Source organism: Diadema antillarum, unplaced genomic scaffold (assembly GCF_040938485.1).
Source record: "Diadema antillarum isolate AM-2024a unplaced genomic scaffold, OU_Dant_1.0 seq00000423_RagTag, whole genome shotgun sequence".
Classification (NCBI taxonomy): Eukaryota; Metazoa; Echinodermata; class Echinoidea; order Diadematoida; family Diadematidae; genus Diadema; species Diadema antillarum.
In genome coordinates, this window is record NW_027271406.1 from 1,561,140 (window position 1) to 1,587,294 (window position 26,155).

The window sequence follows — 26,155 nt, forward strand, 5'->3', positions numbered from 1 at the left end:
GTGGTTAATATTGTTCAAAGTGTGGTATTTACTTAGCTTTACCCACGTTATCTATAACTGCCCGTTTCGTCAAGGTACACGGCACTTGTTGCATAACACAAGAGTAGTATGCAAATCGCTGTATTATAGTTTGACATGATACATGTATAAGATATAGGCCCTGTTGTGGTAGGAAGACTAGTATACCGAGATTGAAGAAAAAAAAAAGCGAAGCTCTGTGCCATTTTTTTTTTTTTGCATCACCTGTACACTGTATCCTCCTCCTCCTCCTTCTTCTTCTACTTCTTTTTCCTCTTCTTTCCTCTCTTTCTTCTTCACCATCACTTTCTTCGGGTTATCTTTTTCTCTTTCTCAAGAGATACAACATGAAGTCTTGTTTCAGTGCGTAGTGCAGGTCTCTGCCGCTAGAAGACAAAGAGTGTGTGTGTGTAGACATGATGGAAAGTGATAACAAATATAAAAAGAATTGACAGACAAGTATACGAAGGACGATAATGAATAGACTCAAGAATACACGCAAACGTACATACGCACTGACATTGTATATAATGATAAATAAACTGGTAATAAAGCCTTCTGAGATGTTCAACCCACAACCCCGGTAACATTCTCTCTCGCATCTGTCACTATGTACAATGTATTCACTATTCTCCAGTACCGGGATGAACTAACAAGTAAATACAGGTATTAGTCCGTCAGATGGTTTCTTACAGTCCGCCTCGCATGATGACAGTAATGGACCATACAGCTGTGTACTGAATAAACTTTGTTAGCCCCAAACACTAACATTATGTCTCCTAGGTAGAAAAAAAAATACACCGACAGACCTCCCAACCATACCGAATTTGGAGGAAAGAATCTGAATTTTGACTATTCCCAGCTCTTTGTTTCAACAGGAATTTCTTATTTTTCTGGATAATTTTACTGCACATTCCTATAGGAACTGCTCTATCTTTCCTACTTTGAGTCAAATCATCCCTACTTTTCAGTCAGAAAGGTTGGGAGGTCTGCACTGAAGTTATACTAGTACAACGTAGCCTCTTTATAATTTTCCACCCCTAAACTGAAACGACCACCTGGCACACAATACAAGCACTGTTCACCCCTATGTGACAACATGGAACAGATCTTGGGGCAAATTCAGATTATCAGACTCGTTACTGGGAAAATGCTCCTAGAATTTTCAGCTGTAAGGAGAAATATTACGCCCCATTTGACTCTCGTGAGGGACAAATACAATATCTGTTAATTTGATGACATAAACTGTGGTCTGATTTAAAGCAACACTTGACCCATCGTGGTTTACATTCCATTTGGAGTTAAAGTCCAACAAACTCACCATCGTGTGGGTTCACCTTCCCTCCTAAAATACAGACTAAGGGTAGACTGAAAGCTGCAATCATACTATGATTGAAAGCTGACCAATTGCTGGAATTACATCCCTCATACCGTATATCTGACACTGTTCATTTTTGTTTGTCCTCAAACAAATTTATCATCTCTCTCTCTCTCTCTCACACACACACATACACATACACACATATAGTAACACAAATTAGATACTGAACTTTATACACGCAATGAGAAAAAGCAAAGAACACTGACATAAGTTGTTTTGTGAGCTAAGCTTCTGAAGCAACCTTACAATAAAGCAAGATTGTGACCCCTACTGTTCTGCAAATCTTTGAACATTGACTGTGATGATGCAAATGAGTCTACTTTAGTGTTCATTTACTACGGGAAAACAGCAAGCATTACAAGATTTTGCCATGCATTATTTTCTTTTGTTTCATTTTTTTCCCCTTCTTTTAGCTTCAATGTTGAATATGTTAAACAAGGTAAAGAGGGTTAAGATATTACAAGGACCAATAAGTGTGAGGTACCAGTAGTCTGTACAAAAGAGGCAAGAAACACTTTATAGGATCTATAAAGCACCTTTATTTGAGTTTCCCCTACTTACATTGCTGGAATAATGGTAACAGAAGGTATTACTTTGCATATAAAGCAGAATATGATTCAGAATGTCTAGCCATGCATATGCAACTGCAAAAGTATGGTACTCTACAGTATGTCCCCCCAAAAATTACAATCAGATTTTTTGCATTGATAATACCCAAGACTGTATAATTAAACAGTCTAAATGCTACTTCAGGGTCTTAAAATATAACATCTAAACTCTATTTTGCAGAAAACTCCATTTAATTTGGTTAAGCGGTCACACAGAAATGTGGATTGTTGTAAAGCATGTAATGAGTCTGATTCTTCCGAGTTCAGCACTTGGATGCTCTTGTGTGTGAACACAATAGACAGAACTTGGAGGGAAGAGATTCCTAACATGCTTAACAAAATTCCTCATTTCCCTTTGACCACTGAAGCAAATCGAATGGGGTTTTCTGTAAGAAGACATGGGTAATAAGTTATAGTTTCATACCCTGAAACTGTATTTGGATTGAATCACTATTTTTAAAGGACAAGTTCACCTTTATAAACATAAGGATTGAGAGAATGTAGCAATATTAGTAGAACACATCATTGAAAGTTTGAGAAAAATCAGACAATCCGTTCAAAAGTTATGAATTTTTAAAATTTTTGTGCAGCAACCGCTGGATGAGAAGACTACTGCAGTGTATGAATAACTTGCGTACAACAATATAAGGAAAATATAAAGAGAATTTCACAAAATTCCATCTTTTGAAAAAAGCACACATTCCCCTGACTCGTTACCGACAAATGTTATGGGCAATATTATTCCCCCTGCCTTTAGAAAGAGGCAAGTCAAGAGCTCTTTTATTATGCGAAAAAAGTGAAAATATGTTGAATTTTCCTTTACATTTTCTTTATACTGTTGTACGCATATGACTCACAAGCTGTAGTAGTCTCCTCATCCAGCGGTTCCAAAACAAAAATTTTAAAAATTCATAACTTTTGCATCGATTGTCCAATTTTCCTCAAACTTTCACTGATGTGTTCTACTAATATTGTTGCATTCTCTCAATCCTTATGCTTATGAAGGTGAACTTGTCCTTTAATGTTATCATTGTGGAAAGTCCTGCTGTAAATTTTTTTTTTTTTTTTTTTTTTTTGGGGGGGGGGGGGACATATGGTACAATATACAGCACAACACTTCTCCTGACATCATTTTACATGGACCATTGCATCCCATTCAGATTTCTTATAATTTTATTTCCTCAGGTTCACTGTCAATGTTGACTGCAATTCTTAAATTGTTTGGCAATGATGTACTAGATGAATAAATCACAGATCACATCCTGATTCCTCTCTGTTTAATATCTTAAGGAGCATGATTCATAGTCTTTCTATCATGCTTGAAAATTGAACAATTTACAATTATTGGCTACTCAATTCAGCACAGTTTACTACCCTCACTAGGGAGGCTATAGTTTAGCTGGCATCTTTTCTTTGTTTTTCAGCAACATCATTTGGGGGGGGGGGGAGGGGCAGAAAGGAAATGAATGAAACTGACCAAATTTCGAGACGAAAAAGTTGATCCATTGTCAGTGGTAATGGATCCAGGATTTTGTTTCTAAAGGATGCATGCAGAATTCCATGATGCAAGTGGTATTAATAATATTAGAAGTCAACCTATTCTTTGCATGACCCTGAAATCTCACGACGAAATGATAGATGTTATTTAGATTAATGACATCATTTCCTTGGAGTATTGCCATTTGGCCCCTCTGTGACTATAATTGATCAAAAAGTTTTAGGGACGAAATGGAACATCTTAGCATGGACCTACTACACATATGGACCATGAACGGAGGTCTTTCTTTGATCCAATGTTCACCACCGCCACCTGATTATGTGCATCTTAATGAGTACATTCAGGCGTTTGGACCATGACGATTGTGTAATCATGCATCATCACCGACAAAAGAACCCGGTTTCCCTCATTTCGGTCCTATTTGGCTGAGGTGCCTTTTCAGACTCAACTGCCTTTGAATAAACACCAATGATGGGGAGCAGCAAACCTGAAACAAGGACAAATTTTGCGTCACAAAATTTGTAATTACTGAAGCGGCCACTTGCGGCCATGCATGTCACATCCCTGAATGGCAAGACAAGCATGTCATCTACTGTCACTGCCCATGTTTACTCAGAAACAATGTGCGACAAATGGGAAAAAATAGATTACAAATCACAGTCAACCTGCTTAATTACTTGCTTTTTCTTGTAAAGTACTTGCATTTCACAACTGAAATTGCTGTAGCGATGATTTCGAAATATGCACTACAACTGCACATGCATTTTTCTTGATTTAAGAGAGTTATCATCGTCTGCGCACGTAGTTTTTAGATTTCTCAAAGCGCCGTCTTGTTTTTATCCAGGCTGGCTGTCGGTGGACAACACTGGATCAAAGCAGGAAAGCATGTTCAAAATGTTTTTGTGACGCTTTTGACAGAAACAGGAGCAAGAATTAATTAACGAGCGATGAATGTCCATGTGTAGTAGGTCCATGATCTTAGCAAGTCTTATCATGAGGGCAACTCAGATGATAGGACAGTAGGTGCTAGGTAAGATATTATGGGGTAAAACACACCTCCTCCTGTTTGAGGCTTTATTTAGGCTTCAGTGCTAGACGCCTATTCTCTTTACGAAATATTGTATATGCTGAATATTTTACTTTTCCTGAATTTTGTAAGTTGAGTGTTCCTCGCAAATTCAAAAATACATGAAAACATCAACTCTGATCCCAACATGAATGTGACATGCATGCACACATTTCTCCATTCAGTGCTGTACTCTACAATCACAAAATGAACCACTCATGAAACTGTTGGCAAGTCCCGATTCATGAAAAAATTAGACTGGCTCAATAAATGGCGTATACAGTAAAAGATGGTAATGCCCTAATTGTGGCAAGGGAAGCAAGTTGTAAAAGTGTCAATTCCTGTGAGCTATCGTATTGTTATCTGTCATCTACACTGGCATTAGTGCAATGTTACTACATTTTGAAATAGATACCCTGCATCTCTATCTGGATAGAGTGCTTCTCTGCAGAACTTGATTGTCAGGTAGAACATACAGGCTTCAATTGAGAACACTAACATATGAATGCTTTGCCACTTGCTACCTTTCACCAATTTTAGGCAGAGTAGATTGTCTTTTAGATATTGAAGACGCAGCCTACATCTGACTCCAAGCTACCCTGGCTTGGTCCAGGACAGAGGTCAGCTGGAGGTCAAAGAGCAAAGGGCAATGGATGGCTGGATATCCCTGCAGGCCACACAGCTGGAGAGGGTCACTCACAGTGGTTGGAGTGATGGACATCCTCAGTGGTCATCTCTGGCCATCCTCATCGGAAGAGTCACCCTGCTGTTTCTGGCCCTCCTGCATAAAGGGAATAAAAAAGTAAAGAAATAATGCAATGAACAGATATGAATGAATGAATGAATGAATGAATGAATGAATGAATGAATGAATGAATGAATGAATGAATGAATGAATGAATGATTGAATGAATGAATGATTGAATGAATGAATGATTTATAATAATGATGATAATGATGATGATGATGATGATTATCATCATAATTATTATCATTATTGTTAGGCCTATTATTATCATCATTACTACTATAATTCACAAATTTCATATAGCACTGTTACATTAAAATGAGAAACAGAAAAAAAGGTGCAGTGTCACAATGTTCAGACATACACTCAGTGACTGTATGTACTGTAACAATCTACCAGCTGTGCATGCTAAGGCATGATATTATTGAATGAATAGATAACATAGATTTGAAGTTTTCAGTTAGTCAGTTTGTTTTATACATGTACATTCAGGTACGTTCCACAGCTGAGGGGATACAGACTGAAAGACCTCACTGATTACTCGTTTTCTAAAGTCAAAATGACAAAACAAAAACATACACCTTGACTGCGGTCATAGATAGTTTATTGTAATTGTGCAGCACCAAGTCCTTTATATGCACACAATACTAACATTGTACAGGGCCTGATTGTTACAGCTCTCTGACAATCAGAGGGCATGTACTGAATGATGTAAGCACACAAACAATATTGCCCCCATTTCTGACTTTCACCACTCCTACCCAATCTTTTCTATAAGTTCGGCCGAGTAAAATGAAAATTTTGCCTGTCTTTTAATTCTGTGGAATCACAACATTACATAGTGGTCCACATAACAAGCAAAAATATTTTACATGCATTTATTTTGGCACTAGTTTCCCTGGAAGTGCAAAATGCAAGGAAATTTTCACCCCACAAAAATGTCTACTCTTACAGCATTCTATTTCCCTGATCCATCAATCAGACACAACGGCGATTTGAGCGACAAAAGACAGCACGGACCTGGGAGCTAAAAGGACAGATCAAGCCTGTCTTGGGGAGAAAAGGACAGTGAGGAACAAAGGAAACAAAGGGAGAGGGAGTGATAGGAGATAAGAGGAAAGCCTACAGTGGAGAGGTGAATGAAAGCTTAGCAGGCTGGGCGAAGAGATGTCATGAAGGAAGGGGGTGTATTCAGAAATTCGCATCTAGAAATCTGAGGGCAATACAAAGACACATGCATACCACATGTACGGTTTGCTTCTTTTCAGATACCACGTCTGTAAGTGACATCATCCCTTTGCTGTAAAGCCGGTGATATGTAACAGGCATTGAATGAGTCAGGGGGAGGATCGGAATACAAAACAACATGCTTTAGTGCCTTCTCAAAGTCTTATCTTGAGACTGGAAACTGCTTGCAATGAGGCAGACATTTAGAGTCAAAGCTCATTACAAGCAGTGCATTATCTTCGCTTATGAGTGAAATATACTGTACAAGATTTACAGCCATACCCATACACCTGTAAAAAAAAAAAAAAGAGAAAAAAAAAACAAGAACAGAAAACGAGTAAATACCCAGTTTTTCTAAGAGTGATTTGTGCATGATAAATACCTAACTCCCATCATATCAAGGTCCGACTAATCCCCCAATCCTCCTACTCACTCCAAATGAAAGGATTCAAAGCCCTTTTGGATAGAGCCTACTGTAAGAAAACTCGTAAAACAGAAGAAAGCACACCCTCGTTTGTCTGTTTCTATTCCTAAATGGAGACTGTCGAGGCCATCTTGCTACAACAATTACTAGCATGGGGTAACCATGCAAGACCACTGATAAGGAGCAAGCCTGAGTGAGTGGGAGGGTCTATGGAGACCTGTATGGATTTATCTTATGCCACTGAAGTGCTGACTGTGGAAGTTACGACCAATCAGTTGAGATCTGTTCAAAGAAGCTAATGCACGGTGCATTTTTCACACTGATGGCTGATGGGTAAATCTCATGATAGAATGTTTCTGTAATTTATTACAATTTATGGATGTTTTTTTTATCCTACACCATAGTATTAACTATGCAGTTCATCCACCATGGTCTATTCCATGGGTCAAAGAGACTAATTTGAATTATTCAGTAGGAGTGGTGTGCCAGTAAATGCCCCCCTCCCCCCCCCCCCCCCCCCCCCCGAGTCATGAATACTAATCAATATTTTCAGATCTTATAGGCCGACATGCTGTCATGCTCAGCTTGTGGTCTATGTGTGGCTTCATTCTCACTCATCTGCACTGAAACCAGCTTGGTAGCCTTTACAGGATAGTTTCACCCTGAAAATCAGTTTATTAAATATGAATATAAGCAGAAAAATGAGAGTAACGGGACAGCAAAGCTCTGATCAAATTCTAATCAAAACTTAGCAAGTTATGATTTTCGAAGTTTTGATCAATCAAGCACAAATTGTCAACTCTGTGATGCAGCATGTGAGCTCACCTTCAATTTGCCCCAAAAATCCCTTAAAATTTCTCAAGTTTCATCATTGATGATAAAACAGAGTCACCATCTCTATTTGTGTGTGTGTGTGTGTGTGCAGAGATTCTTCAAATAAAAAAAGGTTGGAAAAATCTTATTTTATAGTACAGAGCAAATGGGGATAGAGCTCACATGTAACATCAGAGAATTGTCAATTGCGTTTGATTGATCACAAATTTTAAAAATCATAACTACATTGTACCGTAAGCTTTCTGCGTCACTGTCCTCTTCTTCTAATTTTCTGCTTCTTTTCTTTTCCCACAGACTGATTTTCAGGGTGGATTTTCCTTCTGAGAAAGGCTACTAACTTAAAGGCATAATTTGCCATTTGCAGATGAAACAAAAACCCAACATTAGTGCTTCAAAATGTAGTTCTAAAATGTGAGTTGGGGATAGAAAAAACCAATGTAAAAATTTGAATCTGTATAATCAGACAAAATGTGAACAATAAAAAAATGAACAAAAATGTTTCTAGAATAAATCGTCTACAGTCACGGTTTACTCAGAAAAATAGTAATATCTTGTTATATTTTAGACTTTATTGCAAAATTTTTACATGGTAGGATGTTTTGTGATACAACTGACCTACACATATGCATCAAATATCATATCTCGAACATTTCTTGAATCACTGCTCACAAAGTCAGACAGTACCTTTAACCCTTTAGGAGCCCAGACATGAGGCATTACTTAGCTAGCTTTTTCATCAGGAGTCAACCTGACCTGGTTGTAGATTAGCAAGTTCACTCAGGTAGAGCGGAGCAATGCACCTCATCAGTCAAACAGGCATGTCAAAATGGCACAATATGTATTAGGGTGATCAGGTAATCTCTATTCATTCATTTTTTCTTTATCCCCCAGGAATCTGCGCCAATCAGCAAAGGAGGTACTCTAGTGTGTGTGCAAACTGGCAAACAGAGTTCAATGAAGGCTTAACCCATTCTTTAACTTGTATTCTTAAATGTGTAATACCTCGGAGACAGATGAAGCTAGGAAATCTTTGCATTCAGAAAATGCTGAACCCTGACAATAAACCGATCAAGCTCTTGAGAAAGAGAGGTTTGCAGTTTTAATACACCAATGGTATTACCACAAACCTCTCTTACTAATTTACTTCACCAGACAAACCTTCAAACAATACGTGTGACCATGCATCACAAATCCATTATTTAGATGGATAAAGATGGTTCAGTTGTACATGTACTGAGTTTTAAATCACTTTAATGCTGACAACCTGCTCTTTTAGAGTCTGCCTCTAACTAGAAATCCATGTCTGGCGACTTTTTGTTCACATTTTTTTTTTTGGTCACATATAACCACGCACTATTGGCAGCAAACACACCAATCCTCTCCCGCCTTTCAATGCAACAGTCAAAGCTTTCCAGTCATCACATTTCCCTCATTTATGGTGTTACCACATGCCTCTCTCCCTCACTTACTTCATCATGCAAACCTTCAAACAACACAATCAAACTCTTCTCGTCCTTTTACTCTATTCATTAAAACTATGACTGTGGCTCTCTCATAGTTTGGTGGTACCGTGCACTGCACAAAAGAAGGGTACTAAAACAGATGCAACATACGTAAGCTTTATTGAATGTCACTAGTTAAAACAATACTTCAAGGATGCCAATTTTTATGCTGCAACCAACAGCAGACCATTCATGTTGTCTCAACTTGCCTTCCTATGAATTGCATAAGGTGAAAAGTGAGCAATATTGCAGTGCAACTAAATAGCAACATAAGTGATGAACTTGCACACACTCCAAACCAAAACTTGAATTCTACTTTAATTCAGAGCTGCTGACAGTGATCATCGCAATATGTACTATATATACAAGAAAGGAAAGCAATACCAATCACTCCACAGGAAACCTTTCACTCACCATCTTGAGAAAGTCGACCAACTTGGCAGCGTCTGTGCCCGTCGTCAGGTCAACAAAGTCAGTCGGCATAGAGTACGCCAGGTAAGCACTGGGCTGTACCCCCGCCTCCTCCTGGATGCAGCGAAATTGACAGTCACCCACATACTGGGGCAAGCCGTCCCTTGCGCCACGCAGCTCTGTCCACGTGAAGAGGAGAGGGTCTGTCACCTCGTTGAAAGGGTTGAAATCAAGGATGAGGTATTCCCCCTAAAAGTTTGAGCAACAAAGGAGGAATGATTGAAATGACACAACTACCTGACACTATATTCAATGCATTATGGCTCCTAGTTGGTGAGAGACTGAGCACAATAACTTAGGCCGAATTTGAGTGCTCAAAAACAAACCAAAGCAAACTGGTTCAATGCATACCATAATGTACTGTGCCAAAGTTGGAGCATTCAAGCACTCTGATGGGAAAGTGTACTTCCTGAATTTCAGTTATTTTTAGAGGGGGTCACACAGTTTGTAGCAACAAGGTCATCCACCCAGCACACTTAAAGGGGATGGCTGGTAACTGATCAGTGGTAATCAGTGGGAATGCTGGGGGATGATTGTTCCAATCCTTGTGGGATTCATTTAAGAGTACATTATATATCTATTGTTGTGTTAAAATTATTTGCTTCAGAATGGTCTCATATTCAAGTAATGTGCAGTTTAATGTCCCGTCACTGTACAGGCATAAACTGCACATTACTTGAATATGAGACCATTCTGAAGCAAACAATTTTCACACAACAATAGATATATAATGTACTCTTAAATGAATCCCACAAGGATTGGAACAATCATCCCCCAGCATTCCCACTGATTCCCACTGATCAGTCACTAACCATCCCCTTTAAGCTACAGTGCACTCTCGTTCTAACGAACATGGTTATAATGAAATTCAGGTTACAACCAAGTAAATATTCATACCAACAAACTTCAGGGTAAACATTAATTCCCTTTTATTTTGGGTGGTTTCACACAAGTTTTATATTTTATACAGCTGAAAAAAAAAGAGAATTTTATCATTTCTGTATATCTAATGAATTGCGAGAGCATGTCATCATCAACTTGTTGATTTGAATATTGATAATGACTGGTTAAGAAGTTTCTATTCTGATTTAGATCATGTTTGCACCGTGCTACAGGAATTTTTTTTTTTCTCTCTCTCTCTTTGTTATGAAATCGATAAAGTTTTGCAGTGGATTTCTTCTGTAAGACTGTCCTAACAGCCATCTCTTTAGGAAACAGCTCTCATGTAAGGCATGTCAACTCTCAAGTTTTGGTCTGCATTTAGCCATCATTTTGAGACACTAATGAAGGAAAATGTATTATTTTGGCAAAAAAAAAAAAAATATGCCCATGTTTGTGGATCATATTCCAAGTAATGCAGTGAAAGCACATACAAGGCTTGTTGCATGGGATATCCTTGTTCTTAAGAAGATTTTCCTGCAGAAATAATACTTGTTTTGGAGCAGGATTATCCAAGTAATCTCCATATGATATTAACAGCACTGACAAGAGGCACTTTTAAATCTCTATGTCAACTGCTAATGAAAGGTTTCATGCACAAAAGGCACAAGTCTCACTTGACAGCAACATGAACATTCATTACTTTTTCAATCCGCAACTTTACACAACAGTTGTTGCATTGCACAAAATCGTTTGCTCTCTTCTTTACTTTACTCACCTCGCTTTTTCTGAAGATATCAAACACATCTAGGTCAAGAAGAAAGAGAGGTATTTATTTTAAAAAAAGTACATAAACAAATTGGATCTTCAGGAAATTACCAGGTGTCTAAGTCAGATTTAATCTATCATTGCTTTTAGCAAAAACTCGTGTCCAGTTTGACTTAATTTTGCACTTCATAGTAGGTTAACATTGAGAAATATCACTTAACAGATATTTATAACGAATGCCCTGATTCTGACACTATTTCTAATATTTCCATAGACCTTGTGCACGTTACAATAAAGCAGTGGAGTAATTAAGACTATACTTACACTGCTGGGTTGCACAAGACTGGTGTACACTGCGGTACTTGAGCCCACAATTTGTGTGTTCCCACCTACAATTTGGGGCTGGCCAACATGAAATCATTTTGCTGAAGTGCTACTCTCCATGTAAATAAAGAATTTTTCAGGTGGTGGGTGTAGAGTTGATCAACTTATGGTACATGTAACAACTGTTGAAATTTGTTTAAAACACATGAAACAAGTGCTTAGGACAGTATAGTACTGATACATTTTTTCACGCTGGTGTTGAGCTGGAAATGTACCTGCATAGCCCACTTACTTAGTACCCACAGTTAAAAAACAAAGTTTTCTGCATTGAAGAATAATTGATTTTGTTGTCACATATAATCTCTCAGTTTCAATATTAGTACAGTCTGTATGTTTAACAAATGTTTGCAGAAAGAGGAACCATTATCAAACATCTAGAACATGTGTGGTTTGCAGGCATACATAAACTGACATCAAACAGGATCTCCCGTGATGAATTTGGACCCTGTTTGAGCCCAGAGTGTTTATACCAAAGTATAGGCCAGCCCAAGGCCAGCTTTGCACCACAGTTTTCCTTGCTGGGTAAATAGGGCTAAGAAGTAAATTAAATCCTTTGCAGGTTATCTCTTGTCTCCCCCCCTCCCCCCTCCCCCCTCCCCCCTCCCCCCTCCCACCCTGAATCATCAATGTGATTACCCAAGCATATCTTGCATTGTTTTGACACGAGTATTTCTTTGCAGGATATGTATGTCACACATCTAACAGAAAATACTAACTCAGCAGTAAGGAATATCATTGTACATTATAGGCCCTGAAGAAGAAAACTTATTTTTGAGGACACATAAGTCTCTCTATTCAACCTAAAGTTTTTCATACCACCAAGCCCTACTCCCCTCCCTCTATCACCTCACCTTTCACTATCACTGTTCTGTGACCATGCATAACATAGTAACAACAACAACAACAACAAACAAACAAACAACAAAGAGAAACTTACAATGATCGTCTGGGAACGAACACGAAACATATCTGTCATGGAAGTTGACAATTTCATACGTCAGGTCGTTCTCCATGGGCGGAATACAGGGAAAGAAACTGGAAATGTCTCTCTGTGAAATGGCTGAGAAGAAATAAGAAGATAACAATATGTACTTTATATACTACTGGAATCAAAACAGCACGAAAGCAACTCTTATAAATTACATACTGTCTCCGATGGATAGGGTGATATGGGTGTAATGATAACATTCTTAATAATGCAAGTGATAAACCCTTTATAGATGGGTAAACTCTGCACAATATTAGGAAGGAAATGTGCATGTTCTCTCACACACAAACAGAATTCATCAATTCAACAGCTTCTATTTCTTTACTGTCACAGCTTTTTTACGTATTCACTGTTGATGGGATGAATTAAAAATTACTTAAATTAGGCAGCCACTCATCTTTTTTTTCTTTCAAAATCCATGCAAGTAAAAAAAAACAAAACAATAGTTCTATAACAGCTGCGAGGAGCAAAACAAAAATAGAGCAGTAAAACATGAGTTGTTGAGATGTAAGGAAGGAAAAATATATGCAGAAAAAAATACCCAAAGAAGCAGAAGAAAAAAGATATAATGATAAAGACCCTATGGTAAATCTTCACTTACCTACTACTTCCTGATTTGCAACAAACACACGAAACTCCATCGATGGCACAATTTCTTTCCATCTTCTTAAAACCAACTGAAAATGTACAGAAAATGTTACGAAAATATAATACATAGAGCACACATGTTTGACAGAATCATGACTCCTATATTCCTTTATGATTGTACAATGTCACAATGAAAGGGGAATAAAACCCCAAATGTGCAGTGACAGAATGCAGAAAATAGTAGAACACATTGGTGAAAGTTTGGTGAAAATGATTAGACAATCTACTCAAAACGTTATGCATTATTAAAAGTTTGGAAGCAGCCATCCCTTTATGAAAAGATTACTACAGTTTGTGACCTTCACATATAAAGGGTAATATTATTCCCCCTGATTTATGACAGAGGGGAGTCATCAAGTGTTTTTCATTATGCTAGAAAATTGAAATACATATGTTAAGAATTTTCGGTACCGTTTTTTTACCGTCATCCATATGTGATGCAAAAACATTGTAGTCTTTTCATCCAGCGATGGCAGCATCAAAACTATACACAGTCATAACTTTGGAACAGATTGTCCAATTTTCTTCAAACTTTCGCTGATATGTTTTGCTAATGCTGCTGCATTCACTCAATGCACAATATATTTGCCTTTTACTCTCCTTGATCATGCAGAAAGATTGCCAATCCACAAGAGATGTCCAGGGGTTGACTTTACAAACCATACAGTATGACCATATTCAAGCCAGCATGTAAGTTTGCACAAGCAAATTTCAGTAAGCAATACAGGTCTTATTTTAAAAGCTTTATTGCCACTATGACAGTTTCCTTGTAAAAGACTAAAAGCATGAAATAAAGAAATATATATCTTCAGAACATGCTTGTAAGATTTGACTCAGCACATCAGCTGGACAGTGATTAAGCTATATCAAAGATACAGTCCAACCTCGGCTATCCAGCCATGTCGGGACTGGTGCTCATCTGGATAAGTGATACAGCAAGATATGCAATATGCTCAAGCACGACACGTACAGCAAGTTGTGTTGGGGTATACCTAAGGCATTGTTAATATAATATTTTCTATGATGATTTAGATAATGTTTGCATGTTTCATAATTCAAGACATATGGAACTTAAATGGAATATGAGTGGAAATACACCTTTTTCTTGGTCTTAGTTCCTTCTAGCAACCAACAGTATTTTGAACTGAAAATGCAAAGACAATTGTGTGCCAGTCCATGTCTGAATGAAAGAGAGATCCTGGATCATGATGGCTGGAGAACTGAGGTCAGATTGTATGATTAGTCCAGTGATTTCATTCTTACCTCATATTGCACTTGACCAGCGGCTGTGTCCTCCTCACTACACGTCTCGAACCTAGTTGGGAGATAAATGGGATATATGGATTGTAGTCTGCCTGCATCAAATCACTCAAGTATTTTCTGCAAAGAATGCACCTTAATAGCCATAACTAACTTCATGATAAAATGCCTCTGTGTAATATCAATGTATCATAGCAACATGAATCATACTAAGGCTGTTATGCATAGAGAAGATACACATGAATTTCCGATAAAAAAACCTAACAATGTAAAATACATGGGTGAAGTTTAGCTAGGGCAACAGAAGCATCTTTTTTTTTTTTTTCCAACCAAATACCATATCAAATTTCAGGTCAGAATCAGTAGAAATAAGAATCTACCTTTAAGATTATTTTAAGATGATTTTTTAAATTTCAAACAAGAATGCTTCTAATATATATCGACTGAAATAGAACATCTGGAACACTTTTACTTGAGGTCTAAAAGTCAGAACACTGAGGGCACCATCACAAGAACATACACATACACACACAAGGTACACCACTGTAAATGACTAGATACTCCCAGGGTACATCTTCCGAGCAATTACTTGAGTGCACACCAGAAAAATGATGCAGTTGCCTATAAAGGTATGAACACAGGGGGCAGCATTTATAACCAAAAACCACAGGAACTTGGATTGATCAACAAAGTTTTACTGATGTTAAAAGAATATTGGCCAATTTACTACATTCACCAGTGCTGTCAAAAAAGAAAAAGTTCACCTGGTCAAGGTGACCTATGACCCCAGTACAAGAATCACAAATGAGGGCAGCACAACCAAAACCTACAAGTGTATTTTCCTACCCATAGTTTTATTACCTCTGGTAAGAGGATTTTAACCCGTCGAGGACGGGCTGATTTTGCTACAACACGCATTCCCAAAGACACCTGCCCAAGTATACTTGGGACTCATCCTCAACCGGTTAAGAAGATCCATTCATTCAATAGTGTAGTTTGTACAGTGCACACAAACAAACCTTCCAAAACTCATATTTTTGCAATGTACAACTGCTGTACAAAAAGTCATCTCCTGGAGGACACTGACACAATGAATAATAGGCATCTATGCTTTTCAATGATACACCTCAGATGCAAATTTGAACAAAATCTGCTGCAAAATATGTGGGATATAACTATTGATATTGAACTATTGATACAATTATTTGAGTGGTTCACAACATACAAGCTTGCTTTTTAGTGGACCTCTCAGTTCTTTTTTTTCTCAACTGAAGCATAACTTTGTACTTTTTTGCCAGTATGCATTCTTTATCTGTATCATTTATCTTTTGCAAAGTCGAATGTTATATTTATGATGTATTTCCAAATTTATTATGCGTTATTTTTTGTTGGAAAAAGAAGAATGAAAAATAAATGAATTGAATTTAATCAATTGAATGACAGCTCTGTAATCCCAAAATACCATTTTTATAAAGATACGATTGTGATACAACTGATGACAAGCATTTCCACACCCAATCAAAAATGGCTTTGAAGTAATGGAATAAAATCTGACAAAGATAATGATAGTTTCAAAGTTCAAAATTGTTTAATGTGTTTTGATAAAGCATTGATAAGTAGTCACAACTTCAAACTGGAATTGGGAAAGGTGATGATGTCATCAAGTCCCCAATGGACCTGTACACAATCTTCACTATTATTTTCCTCTTTTTTTTTTCAAAAAAATGTTCCAACAATGAAATCAATCAAACTTACTGGTTATACATCCTTTCCTTCAAATAATTGTAGTCTTGTAATAGCCTGATAAAGATGACTTTTAGGGGGAAAAGGTGTTGAAATTATGAGATTAGTCTTTTAAGTACAAGTCAAGTTTTTAAGTACTAATCAATGGAAGAACTATGAGATGATGACAGTCTTCCAATTTGCGTACAAGTATATAGAGGCAAAAACAAATGAAAAGAAAAACTTCTATACCTTTCTTTATACTTTATGTCTGTTATTTACCTTCAAGCATCCCATTTGTCTAATCTTACATGTACTTATTTGAAGGGAAATTTATGCCAAACATTTTATAAATAGATCCAGTGAATGCAACAATATCAGTTGAACATATCAGTGAAGATTGAAAAAATTGCAAATTCTGTACAAAAGTTATTCATTTTCGTAAGTTTTGGTGCAGCTATTGCTGGATGAAAAGACTACAGACTACAACACTTTTTGATGTCAAGGTAGTGGATTGATATAAAGAGAATATCATATATTTTCCTTTGTCTAGAATAATGAAAGGCACTTGACTAATACCTTCATCCAAAAGTAAGGAGAGGAAAGGAATGTGTCTTTGTGGAATTCTTTTTCAATATTTTTTGAAGCATTCCCCCACACTGTGGCATCATGAATTGTGTATAGCCTTCATATCCAGCGATGATTACACCTTGATATAATTAAAACTTTGAAAATGTCGTAACTTCTGAACAGATTGTCTATTGGATTTCCTCAAACTCCATATGTTTTTCAACTATTTCTGCATTCCTGGATCCAAATTGTTGCTGTAAATTTCTCTTCTTGTCAAGTTGAATGTGGTGTAATATTGCACTTCAAAAAGATACATACACACTTACACAAAGACAGACACACAAACACACACAGATGCCAGTACTCACGGCTGAGTGAGGTCATGTGTGACAAAGTCTGAGCTCTTGAGAAGGAGGATGATGTCGTTGAAGGTTTGACACTTGAGAGAGTTTCCAAAGGCTATCCATGATGCATCCTATCATCCACAACATCATAGACCCAAAAAAAAATCAAACAAACAAACATGCAGTTAGACAGGATTTAGAATTACAATGTCCATTTGATATTAAATATAGATAGTCATAAGTGCAATGGTAAAAGATTTTGAACAAGGCGAAAGATGAAGGCGCTCTATTCAACGAGGTGAAGCCGAGTTGAATAGTGTGCCTCATGTTTAACAGAGTGCGAAATCTTGTTCCATTGCACAAGTAAAGACCATACACTATTTGTTTTATGCGACACCTTGGACGTCAACAGATGTGGTCCACACAGATTCTTGAATTTAGCACAGAAATGGGAACCGTTATTTGTGAAAGACAATGAGTAGCGGTCAGTCCAGTTGTGCATATGTGAATGTACAGAATCAGAATATACACCAATATACAACAATCAGTTGAAGTTGAGAGTAAAATGAGTGACAAAATGCTGACTTGAAAGCACATTTGTAATTGTTATCTTTCATCTAAACCAAACAAGAAAAAAGTGACGTCCACAATGAGTCTGCGAACTTAAATCACTATTATTCACATATTATAATCTCAACCTGTTGAAGGCTAGTTCCGAATATACTCACGCTGGGGTCTATGAGAAATGAATGTAACATCATTTTGTCCTCAAATGTAAGAAAACTTCTGATTAGGCCTGGAATAATCCAAAGTGACTCACCCGTGGCGCACTCCAGTTGAGTTTGGGAAACACAGCCCCTCCTAGCTGCTTTATGGCTCTTTCTACCTTCACTTGCAGCTCTGGAAATGAGGGTGCCTACACAACAGAAAAGAGCTATAAAACTAACAATGGATGCTATATACACGTACTCAAATAGATAGACACCATACGACATGCCACCTCACATTTCATGCAAAGAGCTACTTTCAATAATGACATTCCTTCAACACATCATAGTCTTTATACTGCTACCCTGTCATTTCAGAAATCATACCATGAGAACACTGTACATGCACAAAGAAAATGTTAAGCATTCCTTGCTACCTATCTTTAGTAAGGCTGCGTTCACATAGAAGTATACTATTCGGGTATTCGGGGCTCGTTTTCCAGGGCACGCAAATAGCTTGAATCGAACGATAGGATTTCCTCACACCAGTTCACATAAGAGGGCACTATTCGAAAGTACTGAATAGCTGCGAACAGTATAGCAAAGTGGGAATCGAGCTTGTTCAATTTTCTTGCAGCGTATACCGTCTCTCGTTTATGAAATAATGACAAGTTTGGTCTGGATTTGCCCTTTAGCAAAAATAAGCATGTAGACTGACATTCTAATGCAGTTTAGAAATTGTTAATAAGATTTGCTGCGATGTAGGAGGAAGAAATCCTCACTGCATGGGATAGTGAGTTGACGGTGCGGGTGATGGTGTACTCGGTGCCCGAATAGCGGATAGCGAATAGCAAATACCGAATACCGAATAGTTCTATGTAGCGCAGCCTAATGGCATAAACTTTGCATTGTATAGAGTGTTTTCAAACCTGACCAAGAAAGTCACTTTGTAGCATATCACTGAATGAATATGACACATTGTGACAAGGGAGCAGATTTGCAGAAGAGAGAAAACAGAAAACAGAAAGACAGCAATACAAACGAAAATTGATCTGTGATACCTACAGCATGTGATAATGTTTTACCTCTCATTGGTCTGAACAGGCTCTTGCCAACTTCCAACATAGGAAAATTGGGCAACATAAAAGCTGCATTATCAAAAACATTCCTAATAAATGACACACTCTCAGTTATAAACTTTGAAAACAGTTTGACAATAACAATTCCTCTCACACTACCCACCTAAAAAAAAGGGGGGTATCAAATTAGTAGCTATTAACATCTCATTTAAAGGGAATTGATCTTCAAAGTAGAATTTTCATTTACAAAGGTTTGTTGCATGCATCAATTGCCAACCACTACATATTAAATAATCTTACATTTTTGGAAGGCTCCTCCCTCGTATTTTGCTGGCACTGGAGTTCGTCTTTACTAGAAGTTGAAAGAGGGGTAGAGAAAAAAGAAGGAAAACCAAATCCATAGCACTTTCCTCATTTTTGCCCAATGTCTGGAGATAGCACCTACCGAGCAAACACTCTGAAAGTGCAGGTACCTGTATTTTTTTTAATTCTGAGCAGTCCATCATCGTCATGGAGATGATAATTTGACATATTAAGGCAACATTTCAAGAGTCAGAAAAAGCTCTGGTGCCCATTCAATTGTGAATATTTTGCATTTCTTTTGAAATACAAGTGAAACCTCCCTGTTAAATCATAAATATGATCACTTTCTGAAAATCACAAAGACAGCCTTTCCAACAATTTTTACTGATTCTGCAAAAACATGCCACTACACATACCAATGTGGCATATTTAAGGAATTGACTGATTTCTTGAAACCAACAAGAAAACAAGTGCTTCTGAAAACATTTTTTCCCCTTGATAACATACACAATGCATGGTTTAACGCACTTGATAGATGATACTTATGCAAGCACTGAAATGTAATTTGCAGGAACTTCACCCATGCTGCAAATAACAGCTGTCATTGTGTTTTAGCTTCATTGCATGGAGTGCATACGTATGTGCGTTTTTCTTTTTTTTTTTCTTTTTTTGATGTGTACGAAACATACCGCACACATTTCATCGCATAGAAGCTTCCAAATTGAATAGAAGGTATACCTGCGAGGGAGGTAGATGCCATCGGCATGAAGGTAATCGATGAAAGACTGTGGCAACTTGATGATCTCACTGTTGAAAGGATTGCAAAAGAAGTACTAACACTAGGTAATTAAATGTACTGCAATATATTCAAAATCAACACAACAATCTATGGCATGTTCTCAAATTCTTTGCAGATCATTTTCTCTGTCTCTCCAAGGCTAGTCCAACAAGGTAATGCTCATTCATACACACTTTTGTGTGAATAAAGGTTCTAAGTGGAAATACAGAAATCTTGGTCAAAGAAAATCGTATGCCGATGGATTTACCACTGGTCAACATTTTTCATTCTATTGTGGAAAGTTTTGAGATTTGACTAAGGTGGGGATGACTGTCGTTTAAACTTCATTTCAAAGCTTGATTACTGGCAAAACAGTGAATAATATTGGTCATACTTAAAACTTAATTTCCATAAATTTCTTCACTTGGGTCCAATCTAGATGGAAAATACAGTTCACTCCCGCTATATTACAAACCAACACCGTTATAACAAAATTCCGGTTACAACGAAGTAAACATTAGGGCCACAAAGTTATCCATTCTATGTATTTTTATTGTTTATTTGTTTGGTTATAATGAAATTTCAATATATTAAATGAAAGAAAACTGCCATTCCCGAGGACTTCAATGGGAGTCCACTGTATCTATAAAATTTTAGCATTTTGTTTGATTTTACTCTGTTAATTTCCAAAGGCAAATTAAATTGGTGGTAAATTGCACTTTCAGCATGCTTGGAAATGTTATGCACATATTAATCTAAATGATAGCACAAAATGATAGTAATTAGAAGTTAAAATGACACTGATTGTCATTGATCTCACACACACACACACACACACACACACACACACAAAGTAATAATAAATAAATCTAGATAGAGATCTGGTACAGTATACTAGATAGAGGTTCTATCAAATTAAATTTAAGTAAATTTATCTACCGGTAACTACGGGTAGAAGTAGAAAGGATATTATTACACTCTTCTCAAAACCCAACCAAACTGGTCCAAAGCAAAGCAAAGGCTAACCCCATCGCGGGGCGCTGTAACACAGTAAACGGTACGTATTTGTCCGTATGGGGTCGCTGCTGCGGCAAAGCAAAGGCAAGCAAAGACCCACTCAATTAAACTCAACATCACAAAACTCGATTATTTCAGTCTATTCTAGACCCTAGTAATATAGTATGTAACATTCAAAAGCTGAAATTGTTTTGCCTAGCAGATAGAGAATCTTTTGAGTTGACTGGACTGCATTAGAAATTCTACCTGGCTAGAGACGAGGCAAAGAGGTTCTACATAGGACCTATGCGTACAATGGAAAGCATTACTGAGCGACACCTTTCGAAGACGCACTTACATTCACTATCAATGCGTACGTACCTCTCAATTGTGTGCTCTATAAAGTTACTGTACCACGATGAAAAACTGCAATTCAGAACTTGCTGTCGATTCATGTCTGTGTATGTTTTCACAAGCAACACGAAAGGGAAAAGAAAACCAACCGATCCGAAATGAACCCGGGCGCTCAAAATACTAGTATCACTTCGACGGCATTCGAAATTAAGTAAATCTTGTTGCTGATTATTGCATTCACTCGTGCTCTACGCCTCTAGCTAAATAGACGCTGATGCAATTGCCAATACTAGTAGTGTTGCACTTGCAGCTGTATATATGCATGACGACCACGGCGTGTATTCTGCTTCAATTTCTAAGCGGAGTATTCAAATATCTTTTAACAAGCGAGTAAAACTCCTTTAGAAAAACTAAAACACTCATCGCAACTTAAAAAAAAAATATAACAGTATTGAAAAAAAAAATATTTGCAACAACAGCACTAACTTCATTGTATGGCTGACCTCTTTCAAGGATGGTAAAAGAAGAGATTTGTGGATGATTGCGTAATACCGTGGGCATGATGATGGATACACTAATTTTGCTTGAACCTCCTGTGGTAAGAGATCATTAGTGGGTCGATATTTCTTGAAGGATTGGTGGTGACATATAGTCCAATCGCGTCTGACATCTATCAATACTTGTAATCTTCATGATCAGATTTTCAGTTTATAAATGCATAGGCCCGTAATCACCGTGGCCCCTAACTCCGATTCCCCCCTCCCTCGGGCCGGCCCGCTGACGTATGTGAAGAGCAGGGTTCGTTCGAACAAAACATTTCTTGTTTGCTTGGGTTTGTGTGTGTGTGTGTGTGGGGGGGGGGGGGGGGGCTTTTTGTTTTTATTCATTTTTGTTAAGACAAAAGAAATATAAAAAAAAATGGGGGGGGGGGCGTGCGCCTCCCTTTCATTTTGCAAAGGCGCCTCCCTTCCTGCATCCGCCCCTGGTGTGTGTGTGTGTGTGTGTGTGTGCGTGTGCGTGTTATTGATTTTTGTTTTAACAGGAAAGAAAACGATTTGTGTTTGTTAGTTACATGCAACCGCTGTGATCGACCACCGTTTTTTTTTTTTAATAGAAAGATCAACTCAATCTGTGCACCATGCAGATCGCAAAATTTCAGTTAAAAAAAATGCAAAAACTCCTTCGTGTGTGTGTGTGGGGGGGGGGGGGGGTTCCCCTCCCACCCCCTTCCTTGGCCTGCCGTAGGACGCTGCACTTGATTAGATTTCCAATCAATTTTATCAGTAAATAAAAAAAAATCAAGCAACACTTCACTCATTCAGAAAGGTTCTCTTTCCCTCCATCCTTGGTTTCCATGGTTACAGGCCTGTTGCATCATGTCTTTTCATTGAGGTTTCAGCTTATACCTGCCAAAAGAAGAAATTGTGCATGTCCGATCGAAACTTTCAATCTATTAGTAGTTTTAATGGAATTTTGATGTTTGCACGTGTTTCATACAAAATACTGATTTCAGTTGTGATCTCATACGCAAATTGATGGGATCGATTATTATTAGTAGATAACACACAACTCTTCCATTTATTTTATTTGTCCATGAACCAATCTTTTTGGTCGATGGCAAACTATACAACTTTTATTCACTATGAGCTATCTATATGCTCTAAGTTATCCTGGTCGTGTGAAAATATAACATTTTCTTTTGGAATATGAATATGTATGTCAGAAATCCTATTGAAACATGGAGTGTAAGAAAACTTGTGAGGGGATGACATCAATATCTCCTCCAAAACGCACACGTGGTTGCTCCTAAAGTCACTGCTTTTTGTAAGCATGTAAAACTCTAAAATATTTCATCAACTTTCATATTTCATGTCAGATTTTGTTAAGCCTTCTTTTCCTTGTTTTTGTGTTTGCAACTTAAACATGATTACTAGCACGGAATGACTACAAAATATATTGCGCATTGGTTATGTCATGGCAAGAGGGCGCATTTTACATCAGCTGTCGCGAAATTACCACGAAATTGCGGCAGACGAAGAAAACCTGCTTAAAAAAAAGAAAGAAAAGAAAAGAATTTAGAGGAGTTGCAAAATCCATGCATTTTAACACGTATCGAGACATACAGGTATCCATATCAGTCCATTGTACAATATAGTCCAGCTTACTTGTTATCAGTAAGAGTATCAGTAATGATAGATACGACGCAAAAGTTCCTTTTTATGTGAACTGTTGCCAGTAATGTAATCAGAGTAATGTTTTGTACGCGTATACTATACTAACAACGTATTGAAGCGAGTTGTCTTTAAAGCATTGTTGTCGGAAACATATACCGAGATTTCCTCCATATCTTTCCGTTCTTTCTCCTCCTCGATCTTTTCCATTTCTTTATACATGTACCTCACTAATAGTCAACCATGACACTCTGCTGTGGGGCTATGAATTGTGTAGGCCTACTCTCTTTGTGGGCAAAGGTGCACGTCTACTGAAGATAGATAATAAGGAAGATTCATATAATGAGGCAAAGTCGTCTAAAGAATCAAGTGGACTTACACACAGCTGAAGCAAGATCATCATTCAATACATCAATAAAGCCTAAAGTGCACTTGGTGGTTTACGAAAAGACACTCTTTTCTGCAGTCAAAAGGTATACAAACTTTAAGCGTACAAAGAACGGACATGATAATGGCCAGAGATCAAAGGGTCTGACCAGCTTAGGCTTGATATAACTAAGATTATATCATATTAGACTGACGAGTTATTATCAAATCTAAAGTGTCACTAAATACACGAGTAGTCACTTTTAATACGATGATGAACATAACCAACACATTTCATCAAAATGATACATGTATCTGAATAATCTTGACTCTCATTATCATTCATCAGTATAATAACATCAATATTTATACGGATGTGATGATAGTCTCCAGTCAATATTATTATGAATGTTTGAATTCAGTTTTGGCCTCATACACTCACTGAATTCAGATAAGAACGACAAAAACTGTTTAATTGCTCATAAAGTATAATCATAAAAGGTCACGTATAGTCATCAGTCCCGCTTCCTGGTCGATACAAGGACATCCAACTGAAGCTTCCACATTTGGGGTCGCGTTCAATGCCAGTGATCTAATAAGCGGTTTCTTTTCAGTGAGTGCTGACCGAACGTTGTTCTCGAGTCGTGCTGCTGTGCACATGTTGCGGAAAAGATTCGTAGCAAAACGATCAGCGTTGGTGGCGTGTGGGTGTTTGGCAACGCTGATTTTACGCACAGAGTCCTTTTCCTGGCATGAAAAGTGTTGGCAGTGGTAATCCGCCCGGCAAAGTTCATTACTGGAGTGCATTCGTCACGGGGACGTGCAGGGTATCCAAAGAGCCTCTTCAAATGTGTTAGCAAGTCGTAACTTCAGACGTTTCATACAGGTGGATCATCGAAAACTGTTGGTTACTAGTAACAGACGGAATTATCGAGGATAAGAGGGACTCACATTTTGTAAGCCAGGTTTTTATACTTCTAGGTAAATTGTTTGCTCAGGCCAGCATCGAAGTGAAACTTTCTCGCAATGTCTGAAAAGGCAACAGAAGATGCAGCTCCTGCCATAGCCGATCCCGCGGTAAGTTCAAATGAGTGAAGTTTACATGTTTCTCGCTCCAACTTCTTAACTATCAGATTGTCAAAAAGCATCATAATTGTGCTTCATCATAGCATTCAGAATGAAGGAAGATTGGCATAATACATTCACACGACCAATTAAGTGATCAAAAATCCACGTAACGAAAATCACGATGGCGGAGTGCATGCCCAGATTAACAATAACATCAGTCATTGGTTTCAGACCATGCAATGACCATTGAATTTACATAGGCATATCATGCCCTAATGGTCACTCGCTGCAGTCATTGCCAACAAGCGCAAACACCTGACTGAGAAAACCACAATAAAACAGAGTAGAAAATTAAACGTTCAATCTATTCTCTGCACGCCCTATAGTCCTTGCATTCTCCACTTCACCCCACTTCATTTACTACATCAGTCTTTCCAGCCAGTGGGGATCGGTGAAGCGTCTTGTTGGGTTCAATGGAATGCGGGCCAGAAATCGATGACAGCGGACGTTTATGGTCAATATAGTCTGATGGACGTGAATAAAAGGTTAAATGCTCACATAGCCTTGCTTTTGTTTTCCCTCATGGACATCGCAGAAAGATCGAAAGAGAAGGAGCGGAAGAAAAAGAAAAAGTGAGGAAAGACAGGGAGTGAGAAAAAAATGGAGAAAAATACACCTTCACAACGTTCACAAACATCGGCCTATCAATGTATGACGTAGTAAGGTTTATGAATTGTCCCCAACAGCCTCTTAACAAGCAATGAAATTCGCCCTTGACTAATGAGAAACATAGAGATTAGTTTACTAACTCATTAAAGTTCTATGAGTCCCTGTATAACAAAAGTTGTTCTTGACAACAAGAAAAGGAAAAGGCTTGTCTGACGATTGCCTGAGAAATCAACAATCGATAAATGCAAAGTGAATTAAAGGCAGTAAATTCAGTGAGATGTACATGTGCAGGTTAATCGACTACAGAAGGATTTTATGTACCCA

General features: G+C 37.8%; 2 protein-coding genes across 2 annotated transcripts in view; one reads left to right on the plus strand and one right to left on the minus strand.

Moving 5' to 3' along the window:
* Positions 1 to 239: 239 nt before the first annotated feature.
* LOC139732472 (translation initiation factor eIF2 assembly protein-like) lies at positions 240 to 21,707 on the minus strand. The gene is made up of 11 exons (XM_071643335.1): positions 21,585 to 21,707; positions 20,168 to 20,236; positions 19,427 to 19,478; positions 18,161 to 18,256; positions 17,365 to 17,471; positions 14,708 to 14,759; positions 13,398 to 13,473; positions 12,746 to 12,868; positions 11,435 to 11,463; positions 9,721 to 9,966; positions 240 to 278 (listed from the first exon to the last, which is right to left on the minus strand). Exons 1-11 carry the CDS (start codon positions 21,656 to 21,658, stop codon positions 240 to 242), a joined length of 963 nt encoding a protein of 320 aa, XP_071499436.1. The 5' UTR covers positions 21,659 to 21,707.
* A 3,326-nt stretch (positions 21,708 to 25,033) lies between these two features.
* Positions 25,034 to 26,155, plus strand: part of LOC139732473 (solute carrier family 23 member 1-like) — a gene marked incomplete at its 3' end in the record, with an annotated part of 46,926 nt that continues 45,804 nt past the window's right edge. Inside the window, exon 1 of the mRNA XM_071643336.1 lies at positions 25,034 to 25,171. Coding sequence (XP_071499437.1) covers positions 25,121 to 25,171 — 51 coding nt within the window. The remainder of the gene's footprint in view (positions 25,172 to 26,155) is intronic.

Bases quoted from the DNA above. Each gene is read 5' to 3' on its own strand.
- LOC139732472 (XM_071643335.1), bottom strand. From the start codon at position 21,658: ATGAATCGACAGCAAGTTCTGAATTGCAGTTTTTCATCGTGGTACAGT. The intron at 18,257-19,426 runs GTAAGATTATTT...TCTGTTGTGTAG, and splicing joins GGGAGGAGCCTTCCAAAAAT to GCACCCTCATTTCCAGAGCT. The intron at 14,760-17,364 runs GTGAGTACTGGC...TCTCCCAACTAG, and splicing joins ACACATGACCTCACTCAGCC to GTTCGAGACGTGTAGTGAGG.